The sequence below is a fragment of the Muscardinus avellanarius genome (genome assembly GCF_963383645.1).
Source record: "Muscardinus avellanarius genome assembly, chromosome: 8".
Taxonomy (NCBI): Eukaryota; Metazoa; Chordata; class Mammalia; order Rodentia; family Gliridae; genus Muscardinus; species Muscardinus avellanarius.
In genome coordinates this window covers 70,417,459-70,436,743 of record NC_137794.1, presented here as the reverse complement: position 1 = coordinate 70,436,743, position 19,285 = coordinate 70,417,459, and the positions used below count along the sequence as shown (strand labels likewise).

Sequence of the window (19,285 nt, the reverse complement as noted above, 5' to 3'; positions counted from 1 at the left end):
TTAGAACAGTGATGTGATCACATGTCCTTCAGTCTCTGGAAAAACCAGAGCATCTTTTTATAAACACATTAATAGTTCTGCATATGAAACGACCGGTTTTCTAATTTATGTGTGAATATATATGTTATGTATGTAATCAGTTCCACATAAGGCATTTGTCTGTTAGTACCTGCTCCATATGACCAGGCTAACTTTAATCATCCTCTTCATCATCTTCCTCAGTTTCTTCATTCTCATTAGCTTCAAGTACAGCTGCTTCTTGTGCAGCTCTAAACGAATGCTCTTCTTCTACACTAGGATCATCCATTTCTGTGATTTCTGGTCCACTGGGGTATTCTTGATAAACTGGTGGTGGAACTGGGGGTGTGTAATTGTCCACACTATACTTATGACCCCAGCCTACGTAGAAATTTTCAAACTTTCTATAAGTTAAAAAAAGTCATATTCAGTAAAATGTAGTAATTAGCTGTTATTACTATATTAATGGTCCTGTAATTTTAAAGATAAAACACCATGCTATAGGTAATATATCCCTGAGTAATTCTACCATGTGGAATTATTTTTATTTAAACTGGTTAAGAATACTATAAGGCCAGACCCTGTCAAAATGTACTGTGTACCCAGACCATAAGAAAAGGCCTATTCATTTAATTACTAAATAGTTATTACCCTCTACAAAGGTTTAAAAAATTGCTGTTCCCATGAATTCCTGGCTTCAGTGAGAAGTCAGACTTGCAGGTAAAAATCAGTGCTACTTTCCAGGCCTGACTGTCCTTGCCATAGCAACCAAGTCATGCCCTTTTCTAAGGGGACTTGTGACCAAGGACCTTGGCCCCTCTGGCTAGTTCTGCTCTTCTTGTACCTGCATTCCTAGCCCATGTACTAGGTGAGGGATAAAAGGATTTTAGTATCTTGATCTTAATTCCTTTGAAAATGATAACCTGAGTATACTGTAAATTATCTTTTATCAAGATGTTACAAATTATCTGATTCTTAAACTACTTTTTTTTTTTTTTTTTTTTTTTGGTGGTACCAGGGGTGGAACCCAGAGGCTTTCTACCTCCATGGTATACTCCCAGACTTATATTTTGTTTAGAAACAGGGCCTCACTAAGTTGCTAAGAGTCTCTCTAAGTAGCTAGGCTGGCTTTGAACCTGTGTGATTCTACTGTCTCAGCTTCCCACGCATAGGGATTACAAGCTTGCGCCACCACACCCAGCAGTCTTAAACTAATTTTTTTTTTTTTTGGTGGTACTGGGGGTGGAACCCAGAGGCTTTCTACCTCCAGGGTATACCTATTTTATACTTTATTTGGAAACGGTCTCACTTAAGTTGATGAGAGCCTCACTAAGTAGCTGAGTCTGGCTTTGAACCTGTGCAATCCTCCTGTCTCAGCTTCCCAAGATCTGGGATTACAGGTGTGTGCCACCACGCCTGGCAGTCTTAAACTAATTTAAATGCTGCTTAGAAATATCTCTACTGATCTGCTAGGTAAGTTAATCACCCAAATAATTATAGATTAAACCCATATGTTAATTCAGTTAGTTGAGTAATAAGATAAGAGGCAAAAACTCAAATTGCTCTAAAGTTGTGCATTTGATGCTTATTGTTTGGTATTAATGTTATTTCAATCTTAGGCCATACATGTCTAATATGTCAAAGATGAGTTAAAACAACAGTAGCTTACTATCTAGAGATAACATAACTTTCAGAACTTAAGTAGCCATAATAATAACTTTTGTACGTGGTCCAATACTCACTTGCCATTGGAAAAGGTGTATGCTCCAGGCCAAAGGTTGGATCGAAGGACTGCAATAGCATATTGTGGAATGAGATTTGAGGAAAGCCGTGTTGTCCAAGAGGGTATATTCTGAATCTCTGAAACCCAATGAAAAATCCAAAAACTACTAAATACACAAAAATCTACTGTGTTACCAAACCACCAAATTTATTTTTATAAAAAACACACGGAAAAGAAGTTTTGTACAGCATGTTAGTATGTGAATCTATGTTCATAGCCACACAATTCACAATCGCCAAACTATGGAACCAGCCAAGATGTCCATCAACAGATGAATGGGTTACAAAACTATGGGATGTGTACACAATGGAATTTTACTCAGACATAAAGAAGAACAAAATTACATCATTTACAGGAATATGGATGGAACTGGAGAAAATTATGCTAAGTGAGTTTAGTCAGTCACAAAAAATAAGAAATTGATGCTCTCCCAAATATGGAAGCTAGAGAGAAAAAGGGTCATAGGAGGAACTCTAGATAAGGAAGGAGAAACCATAGATGAGCAAAATATAGAGGCCTTACTGGAGGTGATAGGAGGGGGAAAGAGGGAAATTCCATAATGTATATTAACTAACATATCAAAGTAGACCACTGAGCCAAACATGAGAAGGAGGGAGGGGAGGAAATGGGATGGGAAGTGAGGAAGGGCTAAATAAGTGATGTGTGCATGTATGTCTCTACCATCTTGTACTCCATTAAGATGTATGGCTATACAATGCACCAATAAAAATAATAAAATAACAAAATCAGGAGAATATTTTACAAACGTTTTGAAACAAAATTTTAAATGTGTATAAGTATGTTATACACACACATTGCAACACAGTTTTTAAGGGAGAGGAGGCTTATATGATACAAGGAATACTATTTGATAACCAAAGGAAAGGTCAAATCATTTACTGTGGAGAGACTAAGAGTAACAAGCACAAAGGGCTACTTCAAAACAGTAGGAAGTAACAAGAATATGAAGATAGTGTAATTTAAAAAAAAACAACAGGAGGACATCACACATGGTACTTTACTATAGTTATACTCTGTGATAACAGTGTACAGAGTGCAAGAGAAGAAGTATGCACAGAACTGTCAGGGTTTACAGGAAGAGCTAGAGCCCACTTACACCTCCTCCCTGCATCACTTCTCAGCTTGTCAGAGCACACTGATGGACAGTGGCTGTCTTTACTCCTGCCTTCCCAGAGCACATGAAGGGAGAAAGGGATGAAACCTTGGCTCCTGTTCACTTTTTATAAGTCTGCAACTCTTGCATATTTATTTTCCACATATTATATAATTTATGTCTCTGTGCTAATAGTTACAGAAAGTTACCTAAGTCTTCAGAGATTGGTGTCAGAAGAGGAGGCCCCACTTCCTGTTCTATGTAGTCAGGCTCTTCTCCCTTTTCTTCTTTTTCTTCATCTTCTTCCTCTTCTTCTTCACTCTTTTGTATAGGGTTGAACCAATTACAACGCCCCTGGAAATGATGTTGCAAGATTTAGTAGTATAATGACCTTAAAATTCCAGAATAGTTATTTAGATTGATGCACTTATCAAGAGGGGGTTCACTGTGTGGGAAATTGATCAATTATTCACTCATTCTCTACATAAGTGCTATTAACATTTAAGTTATTTTAGGCAAAAAAAATCGTACTTTTATTTCAAGAATTTGTCAGCTTTTTGAAGCTATAGAACTTGAAGTTCATGTATGCTTTAAAATGATCAGAACTAGGCTGGGCATGGTGGTGCACACTTGTAATCCCAGCACTGGGGAGGCTGAGACAGGAGGACTGAAGTTCACTGCCAGCCTCGGCTACTTAGTAAGGCCCTTTGCAACTCAGTGAGACCCTGTTTCAAAATACAGGCTAAAAAATAGGGCTGGGAGTGTAGCTCGAAGGTAGAATGCCTCTGGGTCCCATCCCCAGTATTGCAAAAAAAAAAAAAAATCAGAACTTAGTAAAAAAAAAGAAGGCAGTAATTTTTTACTGGTTTGTAATACATAATTTATGTAAATGTACCAAAACTACTATGATATTATGTTTATTAACAAATTTTACATCAAAGTATGGTTGGGTGTTATAATTTCTCATAGAGATCTCTTATCTAAGACTCTCTCTTATCTAAGTCAAAGCAGGATGTTTTTTCTTGCTAGTAGTGAGGGAATATAACAGAGTGGTTAAGAAGAAAGACTCTGGGTCCATTCTGTACAACCTGGATCTGACTCTGTTTCCTGTTAGTCAAGTACTTTGATACTTTGTCACACTGTCTAAACTCTGCTTCAGTTTCCTCATCTGTGAAATAAAGATAACAATACTAAAACTTTCATAGGGTTGTTGTAAGGGATATATATATATATATAATATATATATATATATATATATATATATATATATATATATATGTGTGTGTGTGTGTGTGTGTGTGTGTAAGATTATATACATATACTTAAAATAATTATATATGTTAAATATATATGGAATACTATCAATGACACCTGGAACAATAGGTTCCATATAACTGCTGTGTAGCACTGTTTGCTATTTTTTGTTTCTGTTATAATTCTATGGTGTTCTTGGCATAAAAGCACATATTATAGAATTGGAATAAAAGAAGTGTTTCTAAAATTGAAGTACCATTTACATTTCAAATATAAAAAGAGAGTAGTTTCAGAACCCACATAATCCTAAATCTTTACATCCCTGGGAAAGTCCTCCCCTACCTGAGGGAGAATATGCTGTACATGATGCACCCAATTGGAGAGAGATTCCACGAGATCCATCACTTGGATGCCTTCAAAGTCAGGGTTTTCTTCAAAGCTATCTCTCCCACCTTCCGTCTCTTCCTCCTCCTCGCCTTCCTCTTCACCAAACTGATAGAATCCTAGAGGGCTGACATGGGTCCCTGCTGAAATCCGGGCAATTTGTGCTCGCAAATAATTGCTCTCATTTCCTGGGAAAGGTGGGTAGCTTATGATGGGGGTATCTAACCGCCCAGTGAAAAACTTCTTGATTTTTCTCGCAGTAACAATTTGTGCAGGTGTAACAGAGGGTAACTTTACCCATGGTCTTCCTGGCTCATTGCAAACAAAATAGACATATTTGTTGGCACCTGTCCTACTTCCTTCTTTCGGTATGGCCTGCGGAGCCTTATGAAAGGGCTTGGGTAGCTCATCTTCCTCATCCTCGTCAGCTTCGCTTTCTCCACTGTCCCTTTCTTCCGCTACATCTTCCTCTTCCACCTCCTCTTCATCTTCCCCCTCACGAAATTCCACTTCGGCTATGATATAATTCATTTCTATACCCAAGATCTTGCCCCAGAAACGGCATCTTTGGATGGGGTGGGTGTCGGTAAGTTGTTTGAGGGCAAGAAATATGCGATAAGTCTCATCGGTGCCCAGACCAACGCCAGCTTGTTCAAAATAAAATGCTGACTCCATTATATTCGGAAGAGCGTTTTCTGCCTGGGGAACAAGTGATGTGATTAAAATTTTATCCACAAAGGTCATGCTTGCTTCTCTTTTCTTTTTTTATACATGCATATATTAGCTCTACTTTCTTTCTCAACCACTTATTCAACATTTCTTTCGAAATTTAGATCAAACTATAATAATTTCTGAATTTCAGTTCCTTTCTTATTACTTACAAATGTTTCTTCTACAGATTGTGTCTTATAATCACTAATATGTTACCCTTTTTTTACACGTGTCTCTTAGGCAGAATTAATTAATTAATTAATTAATTTATTTATTTATTGGTGGTACTGGGGTTCTTGGAAACCCTTCTACCTCCGGGCTACACTCCCAGACCTATTTTATACTTTTTATTTGGAAACAGGGTCTCTTAAGCCAGCGTGGCTGGCTTCGAAACTGCGTGATCCTCCTGTCTCTGCCTCCCAAGCGCGGGGATTACAAGCATGCGCCAGCACGCCCAGTTTAGGCAGAATGAATTTAATAATTTCTATCAATAATAAACTCAAAATCCTTCTTTTATAAAAATATCTAAGCAGCTCTCTTACTATCCTAAAATAAGATGTAGTATAATTTACATAGACATATTTAGAAAAATATAGTTATGGGCCGGGGGTAGTGGCGCACGCTTGTAATCCCCGCGCTTGGGAGGCAGAGACAGGAGGATCGCGCAGGTTCGAAGCCAGCCACGCGCGCTGGCTTAGGAGACCCTGTTTCCAAATAAAAATGTAAAAATAGGTCTGGGAGTGTAGCCCGGAGGTAGAAGGGCTTCCAGGAACCCCAGTACCACCAAAAAAAAAAAGAAAAATAAAGAAAAATATGGTTATGTATAATACTTATATTGCCATATTTAAAAATACTTATTAGATACATGGCTTTATATATAAAATATAATAAATACAATCAATGCATCAATATATATGTATATATACATACATATGATAACTTATAGGATAAATAAAGTGCATAACAAAGTAAGTGCTAGATCATTGCCTATACTTGAAGACACATGTAGCCAGATGCCACCTATAACTAATTTGAAATTTAAAATAATGAAGAGAAGCATAAATAATTCTGTAAAAGAAATATAGGAAGATGAACAATTAGTCTCAAGAGTACTGCAGAAAAAATATTTGTGAGAATGCAGGAAAGCTAGAACGAAACTTGATTGATGTCAGGATAATTTGTAAGACAAAATCTCAACTCATATGGTGTAGAAATTGAGAGCACTTGCTATTCTTACAAATGATCTCTTATCTATACTATTATTGTAGTATGAAGATATATGCTTTTCAAATCATTTTGTGTGCACATGTACGTTTGCTCCTGGCAATTGAGCCGAGGTGTGTTCAGCCTCTGAGCTACATTCTCAGCCCTTACATTTTATTTTATTTTATTTGGTGGTACTGAGAGTGAAACCCAGGGCCTTTCTACCTCTGGGCTATACTCCCAGACCTATTTTGTATTTTATTTGGAGAGTCTCACTAATTTGCTGAGAGCCTCACTAAGTAGCTGAGGCTGGCTTTGAACCTGTGTGATCCTCCTGTCTCAGCCTCCCAAGTATTGGGATTATAGGTGTGCACTACCCCACCCAGTTTAAATCCTCCTCCTTTCATGTAGAATTATAAAACTCTTTTCTTGGCATTTGGAACACCACTAACTCTTGATTCTACTCAGTCTTCTAAAACTATTTCTTCTTAGCCTCTTCCTTTGGTTTCTCTCTTCTTATTGGACCCATAACTGTGTTTGATCCTCAAAATTTGCTTTGTAGTCATCCTGTCACTGCATTTTTTATGTTTGCAAGAGTTCTCCCACAGTAGCTGCTTAAAACTCGAATCATATTTTCTGATTATTCTATTTCTCACAATTTGATTTCTTATAGTCTTTACCAAATGAGCACTCAGTGCTATAAATTTTCCTCTTAATACTCTCTTCAAAGTGTCCCAGAGGCTTTGATATGTTGTATCTCTATTTTCATTTGTTTTTATAAATTTCTTGATTTCACCCCTTATTTCTTCTATGACCTGTTCTTCATTTAGAAGTGTGGTGTTCAGTTTCCACATGTTTATGTGGTTTCTCTGAGTCTTCTTATAGTTGATTTCTAGTTTTATACCATTATGGTCTGAAAAGTGACAGAGAATTATGTCACATTTTTTGAAATTGCTAGTGCTCATTTTGTGGCCCAGGATATGATCTATCTTGGAGAAGGTTCCATGAGCTGCTGAGAAAAATGTGAACTCTGCTGTAGATGGGTGGAAAATTCTATATGTGTCTAACAGGTCCATTTGATTGATTAATAGTGTTCTTTAGGTCCAAGTTGTCTTTACTGACCTTTTGTCTAAAAGATCTATCTAATGGTGTAAGAGGTGTGTTGAAGTCTCCCAGTATTATTGTATTGGGATTTATATGTGACTTAATATCACCCAGAGTTTGTTTTATGAAAGTAGCTGCACCTAAGTTAGGAGCATAAATGTTGATTATTGTTATTTCCTCATGGTGGATTTTTCCTTTCACCAGTAAAAAATGACCATCTCTGTCCCTTCTAATAAGCTTGGGTTTGAAGTCTAACTCATCTGAAATCATAGTTACTACTCCTGCCTGTCTTCGTGTTCCATTGGCATGGATTACCTTGCTCCAACCCTTTACCTTGAGTTTGTTTCTATCTTTACTTGTAAGGTGTGTTTCTTGCAAGCAGCATATAGATGGACTCTGGCTTTTAATCCATTTTGCCACTTTATGTCTTTTAATTGGGGACTTGAGGCCATTTACATTCAGTGTGAGTATTAAAAGATGATTTTTAATTCCTAACATGTTGAGATTTTACTTCTGTATGAAATATTGCTTGTTCTTCTCTTCTTAGTTGTCTGCTGGATGGAAATTCTTGTTTCTCTGGTTTTGCCATTAATTTCTTGTTTCCTCTTTGTGGTTGATCTCTTTTAGTATTTTCTCTAGTGCTGTCTTTGAGGACATAAATTCCTTCTGCTTCTGCTTGTCATGGAAGAATTTTATTTCCCCATCTAATTTGAGAGATAGTTTTGCTGGATAGGACATTTGTGGCTGCAAGTTGTTTTTTTTTTTTTTTTTCTTCAGAGTTTGGAATATGTTACTCCAAGCCCTTCTGACTTTCATGACCTGGTTTGGGAAGTCTGGAGTGATTATAATTGGTTTCCCTCTGAATGTTACTTTGTCTTTTGTTTTTGTTGCCTTTAAGACTCTCTCTTTGGCTTCCACATTGGTCATTTTGACTATTATGTGGCGTGGAGAACCTTTTCTCTGATCCTGTCTAAAGGGGGTTCTATAAGTTTCCTGTACCTGTGTATCAATCTCTTGCTCTATACTTGAAAAGTTTTTTGCTATTACTTCTTTGAAGAAATTGTTGAGCCCCTTGGTTTCACCTTATTTTCTCTCCTCAATACCTATTATTTTTATTTTTATTATTTATTTATTTATTTATTTATTTAATACCTATTATTTTTAAATTAGCTCTTTTGAGATGGGCCCATATTTCTTCAATGTCTAGTTCCTGCTGTTGAATTGTTTTTTTCTATGTTATAAACTATGTATTCATTTTTGGAGTGATCATTTTCTAGGAGCGAGATTCTACTCTCCATATGGTCTAAGTGATTGTTTATAGTTTGAATAGATGCCTTTACTTCAATGTTGCATCCTTTCTTTCAGACTCTCCCTAAATTATTTCCAGAATACCTGTATTAATTCTACAGTTACATTTCTTATTTGACTTTCTGGAGACTTCTGCAGTTCTGTGTTATCAGATTCTATAGTTGTGGAGTTGTGGGTACTCATTGCTCCTTTGTTATTCCTCCTTTTCATGGCTTCAAATGCTTGCCTCTGTTGCTTTTGATGTATTTTTCTCAGTTTCTATGTGTCAGCTGGTAAGTCTAAGGACAGTTTGCATTGTATTCAATAGTGAAGGTTGAGGAAGGAGGGAGGTGCAGGAGTGAATGGAAGAATAGGGTAAAATCTCAGGTAGAGTCGAACAGAGAGAAAGTATAAGTTTGGTATATATTAGTATATACTAGAGGTTAGAGATAGTAATGATTAAGTAGTGTTCTAGTAAACAATGTAGAATTTGTGGTATAATTATATGTAGTAAGTTTGATAAGACAAAAGAGAGCTAAAAAGCAGAAGAAAGAAAGTAAAGGGATAGTAAGAAGAGGCTTGGGAGAGGCTTTGGGGACAGATTAAAAATAAAAAACAAAACAAAAAAATGACAACAAGATAACCAACCAGGTATATACACTCACACACAAAAAAGGAAACAAAAGAAAACAAACAAACAAACAAACAAAAAAAAACAACCTCAACCATGAATTAATGCAATTCTGCAACTAGATGACGATCCAGCATATAGGTCTACAGCAGTCTTTTTCTGTGCATAGACCAAATCCCACCAGCACCCTTCCTGCTTTGAGTTTAGATCTTTAAGATTTTCTCAGTCTAGGTAAGAGGCCACTACTGGTCCTGCTGTTTTAAGTATTAAGCACAAGCCACCCTCCCGCCTTCTGCTGGTATGGAGTCTCGGTCTCTCTCTGCCACCGCTGTGGGAGCCTCTATTCTCCACAGTTAGGGATTGTCAGGTCTGATTTCCCGTTCCACAATGGGAGGTAGTATTATTGAGGCCAGCTCTGAGACTCTAGAGTGTGGTACTCCGCCTTTACGGAGTTTGACCGCTAGATGTCAGACCCAGGGAGTTTATTGTAGCTGCACCAGTCCCCGAGGGCACAACACCCCTTTAGGCTGCAGCTTTACTCACATTTCCAACGGGGGCTGGGACTCTGGTGGGCGTGGTGTGCTGGGCTGTCGCTGCATTGATGATGTCACAGAGGCGCCAGTGAGCCTGGCGAGTTTCTACGCTGGTGTGACATGGTTAGCTCCCTTTTGCTGTAGCGGGTGGCTGACTTACGCACTGTGCGCCTGCTGTTTCTCCCTTCAGATCCTTTGTTCTCCTTTAGTCACTGGTCGCGATACTGTGGGAAGCCTGCGCCCCAGTCGGCGCCGCCACTGCAGGCGGGGCTTTTATCCCCCCCCCCCCCATGGACTTCCAGTCTTTTCCTCTTTGTCACCTGTGTTTAATTTACTTATTCCTCTGCTGCTTATTTTATCTCGCTTTGTAGCGTTCAGTTTTTGGGACAATGGGGATCGAGTTAGCAGAATTCTTACGTGCTGCTACTCTCCGTCGCCATCTTCCCAGGAATCCCTGTTATGATCTTTCCACAAGTTCTATGTCACTAGCTGATAGAAAATTTTCAGCTCATTATAATTTTATATAACCACCATCATAAATGCAGTTTGTCATTTTCTGAAATATCATTATCTGTTTCTGACATCGATTCATCATTCAACACATATTTAATAAGACAGCTACACACTCAGATGTGCACCAAGAAACTTGGAAATTATAAAATATGAAATCGTGTTCTCTGATATCAAGAAGCTTATCCCAGAAACTTTTAGCAAAAAACTGAGGCCAATAAAATACTAAAACACAATGTGAAGCAATAAGAAATGCCAGAACAGATAAGAGAGGGGTGAGAACCAGGGTTATTTGAAGAAGGCTTTAAGAGATTTAAGATAGTATGCAAATAATTTTTAGAGAGCTATAAAAAGAAGTTGGTAAGAACTTAAAGCCAATTTTTGTCAATACCGTGCTCTTTTTATTACTATGGCTTTGTAGTATAGTTTGAAGTCAGGTATTATGATGGTTCCTGCATGGTTGTTTTTGCTGAGAACTACTTTGGTTATTCTGATTTTTTTTTCCTTTTTTCTTTCTTTCTTTCTTTCTTTCTTTCTTTCTTTCTTTCTTTCTTTTTTTTTTTTTTTTTGCGGGTCTGGGGATGGAACCCAGGGGCATTTGATCTTCAAGCTACACCCCCTGCCCTATTTTTTATTCTTTATTTTGAAACCGGGTCTGAGTTGCAGAGGGCCTACGTAGCTGAGGCTGTCCGCAAACCGCAATCCTCCAGGTCTCAGCCTCCCAAATGCTGGGATTACAAGCGTGTGCCACCACGCCCGACTTTTTTTTTTTTTTTCTTGTTTCAAATTAATTTAAGGACTGATTATAGACCAATGAGTCAGAACAGAAGACTCAGAAACAAATTCTCATACTTATAGTCAATAGATTTTTGACAAAGGCACCAAAAGCATACACTGGAAAAAGCCTCTTCAACAAATGGTGTTGGCAAAACTTGTTAACCATATGGAGAAAAATGGACATCAACCCCACTTTCTCACACTGTACATGAGTCAATTCAAAATGGATCCATCTTGGAATCAGACCAGAGAGCTTGCAAATCCTTGAAGAGGGCATAGGCTCAACTTTGCAGCACATAGGCACAGGTAAAATCTTTCTCAAGAAATTAAAAGGAGGATCAATACTTGTGATTACATTAAATTGAAGAGCTTCTGTACAGCAAAGGAAACTATGAAGAACCTCAACAGAGAGTCGACAAAATGGGAGAAAATGTTGCCAACTATTTCTCCAATAGAGGGCTAATATCTAGAATATTCAGAGAACTCATGAAACTCACTGCTATCAAAACAAACCAATAAAAAAATTGGGTAAGTGAACTAAATAGACACTTTACAAAAGAAGAAATTCAAATGGCCAATGAATGTATAAAAAATATTCAACATTATTAGCAATCAGAGAGACGCAAATCAAAACTACCCTGAGATTTCACCTAACTCTAATTAGAATGGCAATCATTAAGAACACAACAACAAATGCTGGCAAGGATGTGGAGAAATGGAAACTAATACATTGTTGGTGGGATTGCAAATGAGTGCAACCAATTTTGAAAACAGTATGGAGGATCCTCAGAAGAATAGGAACAAACTTACCATATGATCCAGCAATAATACCACGTCTGAGTATCTGCTGAAATGAACAGAAATCAAACTACCAACCTAATGCATCCATATCTATGTTCATAGCTGCACAATTCACCATAGCCAAACTATGGAACCAGCCAAGATGTCCATCAACAGATGAATGATTTACAAAACTATGGAATATGTACACAATGGATTTTACTTGGCCATAAAGAAGAACAAATTTATGTCATTTAGAGGAAAATGGATGGAACTGGAGAACATTATTTTAAGTGAGATTAGTCAGTCACCAAAAGCAAAAAATCAAAAATTATATGTTCTTCCTAATATGTGGAAGCTAGGGAGAAAAGGGGTCATAGGAAGAACTCTAGATGAAGGAGAAACCACAGATGAAAAAATATGGAGGCCTAACTGGTTTTATGGAAGGGGGAGAGAGGGAAATTCCTTAATGTACATTTACAAACATATCAAAGTCAATCACTGAGCCAAACATGAGAAAGGGATGGGGAGGGAATGGAGTGGGAAGTGGGTAAGGGCTAAAGGAGTGATGCGTGCATCTACCATCTTGTACTCCATTAAGATGTATGACTACAATGTACCAATAAAAAGAAAAAACCCAAAGCCACACCCCACTCAGTCCAAATAAACTTCTAGGACTTCATTATTAAAATTTATAATAACTACTTACTATTTCGTCTTCCAATTCCTGATCAGCTCCTTCTAAATATCCTTGAAGAAAAAGAGCCTTTTGCTTTTCTGCTAGTTCATACATGGGAAGCATCTCATTTTCATTTTGGAGTGTATCTAATTTTTTACTAAAATGTGCCATTTTCACATCTTGGCTAATATTTTCAATGATGTCAACAGCATTTTCAGGACGCTCATCTAATATCTTGGTCAGCATATTAGAAAGATGATCATATCTATGCAAACAGATACATATTGCATGTCATATACATTTTCACATTTCATTCCCCAAATTAAAATAAATTTGGTTTTATATTTTAAAGTAACATTTTTTTCTTAACCTTAACTTCTTTTCCATTTGCGATTTTTCTTCTCCCTCCATATCCAATTTGATTTCTAAATTCTAGTGATTCTATCTTTACAATATGTTCTCTTTCTTTCCATCTTGTTTTTTAAGCTAATTATCTACTTTAGAGTTCTTAGACCTACAGGGTGAACATTTCATATTGCAGCCTCCACCCACACACAAGTAAAAGACAAGTGTCATTAAATATTATTTCCCTTTATTAAAATGTGATGTCTCTAATAATTTATTCTATTAAAACTCTGCTCTAGCCTTTTATTTCACAACTTAATAGTAAAATGCCGTCTCATTAATTCACTGCACTTTGTACATACTGTTAGTGTGTGCTTTTTTAAATACCAGATTTGCAATATGGATTTACTTCTAGGTAGATAGAATCTGTGCCAAAGTGTGTCCATGTTGCAAAAGAACTCTTCTATCCATTCAATGCAGAAATTTCCATTAATTGCCTTCCTAATATTAATTGTTCCTAATAAATTGTGGATTTATTTATTTATTTATTTATTTATTTTGGTGGTACTGGGGTTCCTGGGAGCCCTTCTACCTCCGAGCTACACTCCCAGACCTATTTTTACATTTTTTTATTTGGAAACAGGGTCTCCTAAGCCAGCCCGCGCGGCTGGCTTTGAACCTGCGCGATCCTCCTGTCTCTGCCTCCCAAGCGCGGGGATTACAAGCCTGCGCCACCACACCCGGCAGGTGGAGATATATATATATATATATATATATATATATATATATATATATATATATATATATATATGAGAGAGAGAGAGAGAGAGAGAGAGAGAGAGAGAGAGAGAGAGAGAGTATCTCTCCAAGTTCACTTTTTTTTGTTCAATTTATTGTCTATCCCAGCAAGGTAAATCTAATAAAAATCACTTTCATACACTTGCTAGGTCACACCTGAGGGCCTTTATGTATTCCAAACATATCATTTCTCTAAAATAATTTTCAAATCTCCTTCATGCTCAAAGACTACCACCCAAGTGATTCCCAAAACAATTCTTCCTCAGTTTAGACTATCCTTTTTTTGAGACCACTGATATGCTGCTAAGAAATTGTGTACATTATAAATTTCCTATTTAGCTGCTGCATTAGATTCTTCCATGATCAAGATAAGAGCTTTATTTTTATATATGTCCTCTCTTATTATAATGAAACAAACCAAATATGTACTCAAGCATCTCATTTGTCTATTTTCAGTTGCCTATTTTCTACTAATCGACCTGAGATCTTATTTTTGAGTTTTACTTTAATGTCTGTGTTTTTAAACTAGACCTTAAGAATGTCACAGAAAAATATGTAGATTACATAGGCAACAAATGTGAAGGACAGTTAAGATAGTATTATTACTATTATTATTATTAGTGTTAGTAATTAGTGGTATTGGAGTTCAAGCCCAGAGGCACTCTACCTCTGAACTATACCCCTAGACCTTTTCTATTTTTTGTTTTGAAATAGGGTCTTGCAGGCTAAGCATGGTGGTGCACACTTGTAATCCCAGTACTTGGGAGGCTGAGACAGGAGGATCACGCAGGTTCAAAACCAGCCTCAGGTACTTAATGAGACTCTGTTTTTAAATAAAATATAAAAAATAGGCCTGGGAGTGTAGCCTAGAAAACCCCTGGCTTCCCTCCCCGGTACCATTAAAAAAAAGGGTCTTGATAGGTTGCTGAAAGTCTTACTATGGTGTTGGGACTGTCCTTGAACTTGCAATCCTCCTGTCTCAGCCTCTCAAATACTGGGATTGCAGGCATATACCCCATGCCCAGAAAGAATATTATAACTAAAAATATAGTATCCTGTCCTTAGAGGTTGCTATTCTTGTACATGATCAGAACTGTTTTGATTCTGAGTTTTCTTAAAACATTACCATGCTTTCCTTAATATTCAATAAATGTTGAAACCCACAGAGAAGCCTCTAGATTAAAGTGATTTCTTCTTACAAGACAGTAGCTGGGTTTTTTTACTAGAGTGTTTAATTTTCTTTAATATGGGCTGTGTAAATCAGACTCCAAGTCCAAATTTTTATTTATTATCTCAAGTTTCAATGCAATGCTCATATAAGCTTTATTTCTAGCTCTTCGGTCAAATGTTATATATTTTTAAGTCCACACCTGAAAATGCCTTTTTGTCAAGTTATAAAGTATCTTTATTGGACCTTAATTCATAATTATGTTCTTTTAATTAAGGAGGAATAGTAATTTCTTTTAATAGAATGATAGAAAAAGTTGAAACAATTCTTTTTTATAGTCTTCGTGTTCGATAATGAAAGGTCATTATCAGATCCTGTATTTAAACACATTGTTTTAATTGCAATAAGATAATTTTGTTGCTTTTAATTGGATCTGTACATAAAAGATGAAGGTTAAAACTATCATTACTATGATTAAATTTTTTTTTTTTGCGGCATTCTACCTCTGAGAGACACCCCAGCTCTGTTTTTTTATTCTTTCTATTTTCAAAACAGAATCTCACTCAGTTGCGAAGGGCCTCGCTTAATAGCTGAGGCTGTCCGTGAACCGCAATCCGTCTCAGCCTCCTGAATGCTGGGATTACAAGCGTGGACCACCACCTAGGATTACTATGTGATTTTTAACAACAGCTGCCAAAGTACTTATAGAGTAATAGTGAATATTATGGAAAATATTCATTTAGTAACACAGAGACAGCATTTGAAAACAAAGAAATTAAATTAAAAATTAGTAATTTAATTTAAATTTATAATTAAGTACTATCAATGATAAAATAATTTAGTAAGGTATATTTTCTTACTTTGGTTTTACTGAATTTTAAACTTTTAGTGAACTCACAAATATTTATAATGAACTCTTTTACCATTTTAACAAGGTTTATAAACTCATGCTTGTTATTTAACCCAGGGCATTATGGAAAAAAAAAAGTTTACCTCAGATATTCAAGTAGAAATCTGCTACTGAGTAGCAACTAACATTTTTGAAGCTTAAGTAAATTGTAATTTTAAACAATAATTTAGGAATAATATTTTAAGTTGTTCAGTCTTGGGTTTAGTGAAATATTTCTCACATATTTCATCCATTAGACCTCAAAATCTTATTTTGTATTATTTATTTTACATTTTTAAATCCTAGTAGTAACTGCAAACATTTGCCACACTGTACATTCAGTAAGTCCTGAGAATTTACTGACAAATCAGGAAGCACTGCAGCAGATTATGATAAGAACTAAAATAGATTCAGAAGGCATGGGCTGAAGTCCTGGAATGGCATGCACTCATTCACTGATTCTTAATAATCAGCTCAGAGCATTGTGCTAGGCACTAAGTATACGCTGGTGTACAAGACTCACATGGTCCCTAATTTGGGGGGGCTTGAAGTCTAGTGGGAGAGACAGGTATTAAGGTATAAGTCCATAACTGTCTGTAAAGTTTTATATGAAATTAAATTCTATGAAAGAGGAAAGTGGGCTGATATAATAGAGTTCTATGGAAGCTGGGTTCTAATGGGTCAAGAGCCACCCGGTCAACCTAGGGAAGGAGTTTTCTAGACAGAAGGAAGGACATGGAATCTCAAGGTCACGTGTAATGATGGGGAGGGAGATGAGAGCCAGTGAGCACTGTGGGTCAGTGGAATGGAGCAAATGACATTTCCTGGGAGCTAGTTCCTTAATTTAGGAAGCAAATCAGTTGATTTTATGGCTAAAATCTCTTCTAACCATAAATTTTTGGCTATTATTATTGTAGCCTGGACAAAAAAATCTCTTGAGAGTTATATAGTAATGGATTCTAAAACAAAAGCTACAATGTTATACCCAGGACATACTGGATCATCACTTTCCTCTTTGTATTTTTGACATCCTCTCTTCCCCTTCTTCTCCCCTTAGTCTGGCCAGCCAGGACCTTACAGCCCCACTGCAGTCATACAGGACCACTATTATGATTCCTGACACTGGGACACCAAGAGAGGCCCAGATAAAGTGGCATGCACTCTGAGTTGCCTGTGTGGTGACCACTTCTCCCAGTTTGCCCATGACTGAGGGGTTTCTTAAGATGCAGAACTTTCAGTGCTCAAATCAGGTCAGGCCCGTGAAAACTGGGATGGGAGGAAGCTTGAAGCCAAGCCATGTCAGCACCAGGATGCTTAGATTGCAGACATGTATGTTCTCGCTGCAAACAATTATTTTCTACAATAATCCTGAAAACAAGCTTAGGCTTCACTACCTTGTGGTCTTTTCCAAGCCGAAGACTCCATAAATCCTAGGTTTTATTTCTGTGTGCCTAGGGTTGTGTGTGTGTGTGTGTGTGGGGGGTGTGTTCCTGGGAATTGAACCCAGGGGTATTCTACCTCTGAGCTATACTCCCAGTCCTATTTTTTAGTCTTTATTCTGAAGCAGGATCTGACTACGTTGCAGAGGCCTCACTAAGTAGCTGAGGCTGGCCTTGAACCTGTGATCCTCCTGTCTCAGTCTCCCAAGTACTGGAATTACAAGCATGTGCCACCAAACCAGCTATGCTTGGAGTCTTTAAAGAAGCTTAAATAATTCCTAGAAGTGACATATTTTGAGCCTTATGACAAAGTTATGCCACTAACTCTCTCTGAGAATAAAATCTTTTCAAATATACTTCCATTCACCCACAACATCGCACTCTCACACAAAGAGACTCTCACCCCCTTTTGCTTCACCAAGTGTTTCTCTCTTTGCTCTCTGAAACTTACAGATTTAAGCCTGACTCGCTGTTGGTCCTGAGCAGGTAGGCCTTGGCATTCTGAATGGCAATTTCAAGCATGTTGGGGGCCACTTCAGAGGCTCCAAGCTCAGGCTGATCAAGATCATAGTTACTGTTGGAGTCTTCCTTCTGTAAAATGTCAAATCTTGGTGCTTTTTGTTTAGAGTCGTAATAGCTTGTGTCCCTTGGCCCATACATGTCTGCCTTCGGTTGCTGAATCTGTAGAAAGGTTCTTTCCTCTGACTGGTATCTGTCTTTAGGAGTTGATTCTCTCTTATCAGATGATTGTCCCAAAGTATCAGGAAGAGATGTCCCAGCATCAGGAATCATGGTAGTGGTCCTATCTGACTGCAATGGGGTCACAAGGTCCTGACTGGCCAGAGTCAGGGGGGAAGGAAGAGAAGGGGACTCCTGAAGAGGGGGAGAGGGAGGTGATGATCCATGATCTGTGAGGTCCCCCAGAGGCGTGCTGGCTCTAGATCGGGGGCTCTGAAGAGGGCTGCTCCTGGCCTGAGGTACAGTCGCTGGCACCTGCTCTGCCTCCAAGGGCTCCAGTGACTCAGGATTAGTATCCTTGGGAGAAGCTGATTTTATGTCTTCCCATGATAGTTCGGCTTCCTCCATTCCTTGGTTTTGTTTTTCTTGCTTCAGGGATGTGGAGTCTTCCATGGAAGAAGTTAAAAAGAAACAAGTTCTGAGTAAAGGGAGTGTGAAGATTTGGAAGAAGACAATATAAGCTGGTTGCTTGCTGAGGTCTCCAAAGGGATAGCTGAGTCCTAGCTGCTCTGCAAGTTTCAGCGTCCCATCTCCATAGCAACCCTGGCCAGGGTTTCTTTAACACACACACACACACACACACACACACACACACACACACACACACACACACACGTCGCCAGGCCTCTAGGGAGGAGCCCAAGAAAGACGAAAAAATCCTAGATTTGTGATTTGGTAAAGCTCTTGTCCCTCTTTCTAGCTCAGCCAATCTGCCCAGTCTTGTTTGGAAATGTGAGAACTGGGTGCCTTGAGCATAAAACAGGAAGCACAGCTGCTGCATGCAGGATCATTTTATGAGTTTGATCCTTTTAACCAAGTTGCACTGTCAGGAGGGAGTTAGTGGAGGGAGGATGTATTTACTCTTTCTGTGCATGTAAGGAGGGAGAGAGAGAGAGAGAGAGAGAGAGAGAGAGAGAGAGAGAGAGAGATAGGGAGAGAGAGAGAGAGATAGGGAGAGAGAGAGAGAGAGAGAGAGAGAGAGAGAGAGAGAGAGAGAGAGAGAGATAGGGAGAGAGAGAGAGAGAGAGGAAAAAGGGAGGGAGGGGAGAAAGCCTTTAGGCTTTAGGAATCTTGCAGGTGCAGGTGACTAGACTTCAGTGTGTGAGCAAGGAAGCCTAAGACTCACACTCAGAGTGCCTA

The 19,285-nt window shown here is 38.0% G+C and overlaps 1 protein-coding gene across 1 annotated transcript; it reads right to left on the bottom strand.

Moving 5' to 3' along the window:
* Positions 1 to 193: 193 nt before the first annotated feature.
* Positions 194 to 18,538, bottom strand: RSPH4A (radial spoke head component 4A; the record flags this gene model as incomplete). Its single annotated transcript, XM_080700696.1, has 6 exons — positions 194 to 422; positions 1,761 to 1,878; positions 3,125 to 3,269; positions 4,512 to 5,252; positions 12,799 to 13,033; positions 17,859 to 18,538. The coding sequence occupies 6 exons, from the start codon at positions 18,536 to 18,538 to the stop codon at positions 194 to 196; spliced, it is 2,148 nt and encodes a 715-aa protein (XP_080556822.1).
* Positions 18,539 to 19,285: the final 747 nt, after the last annotated feature.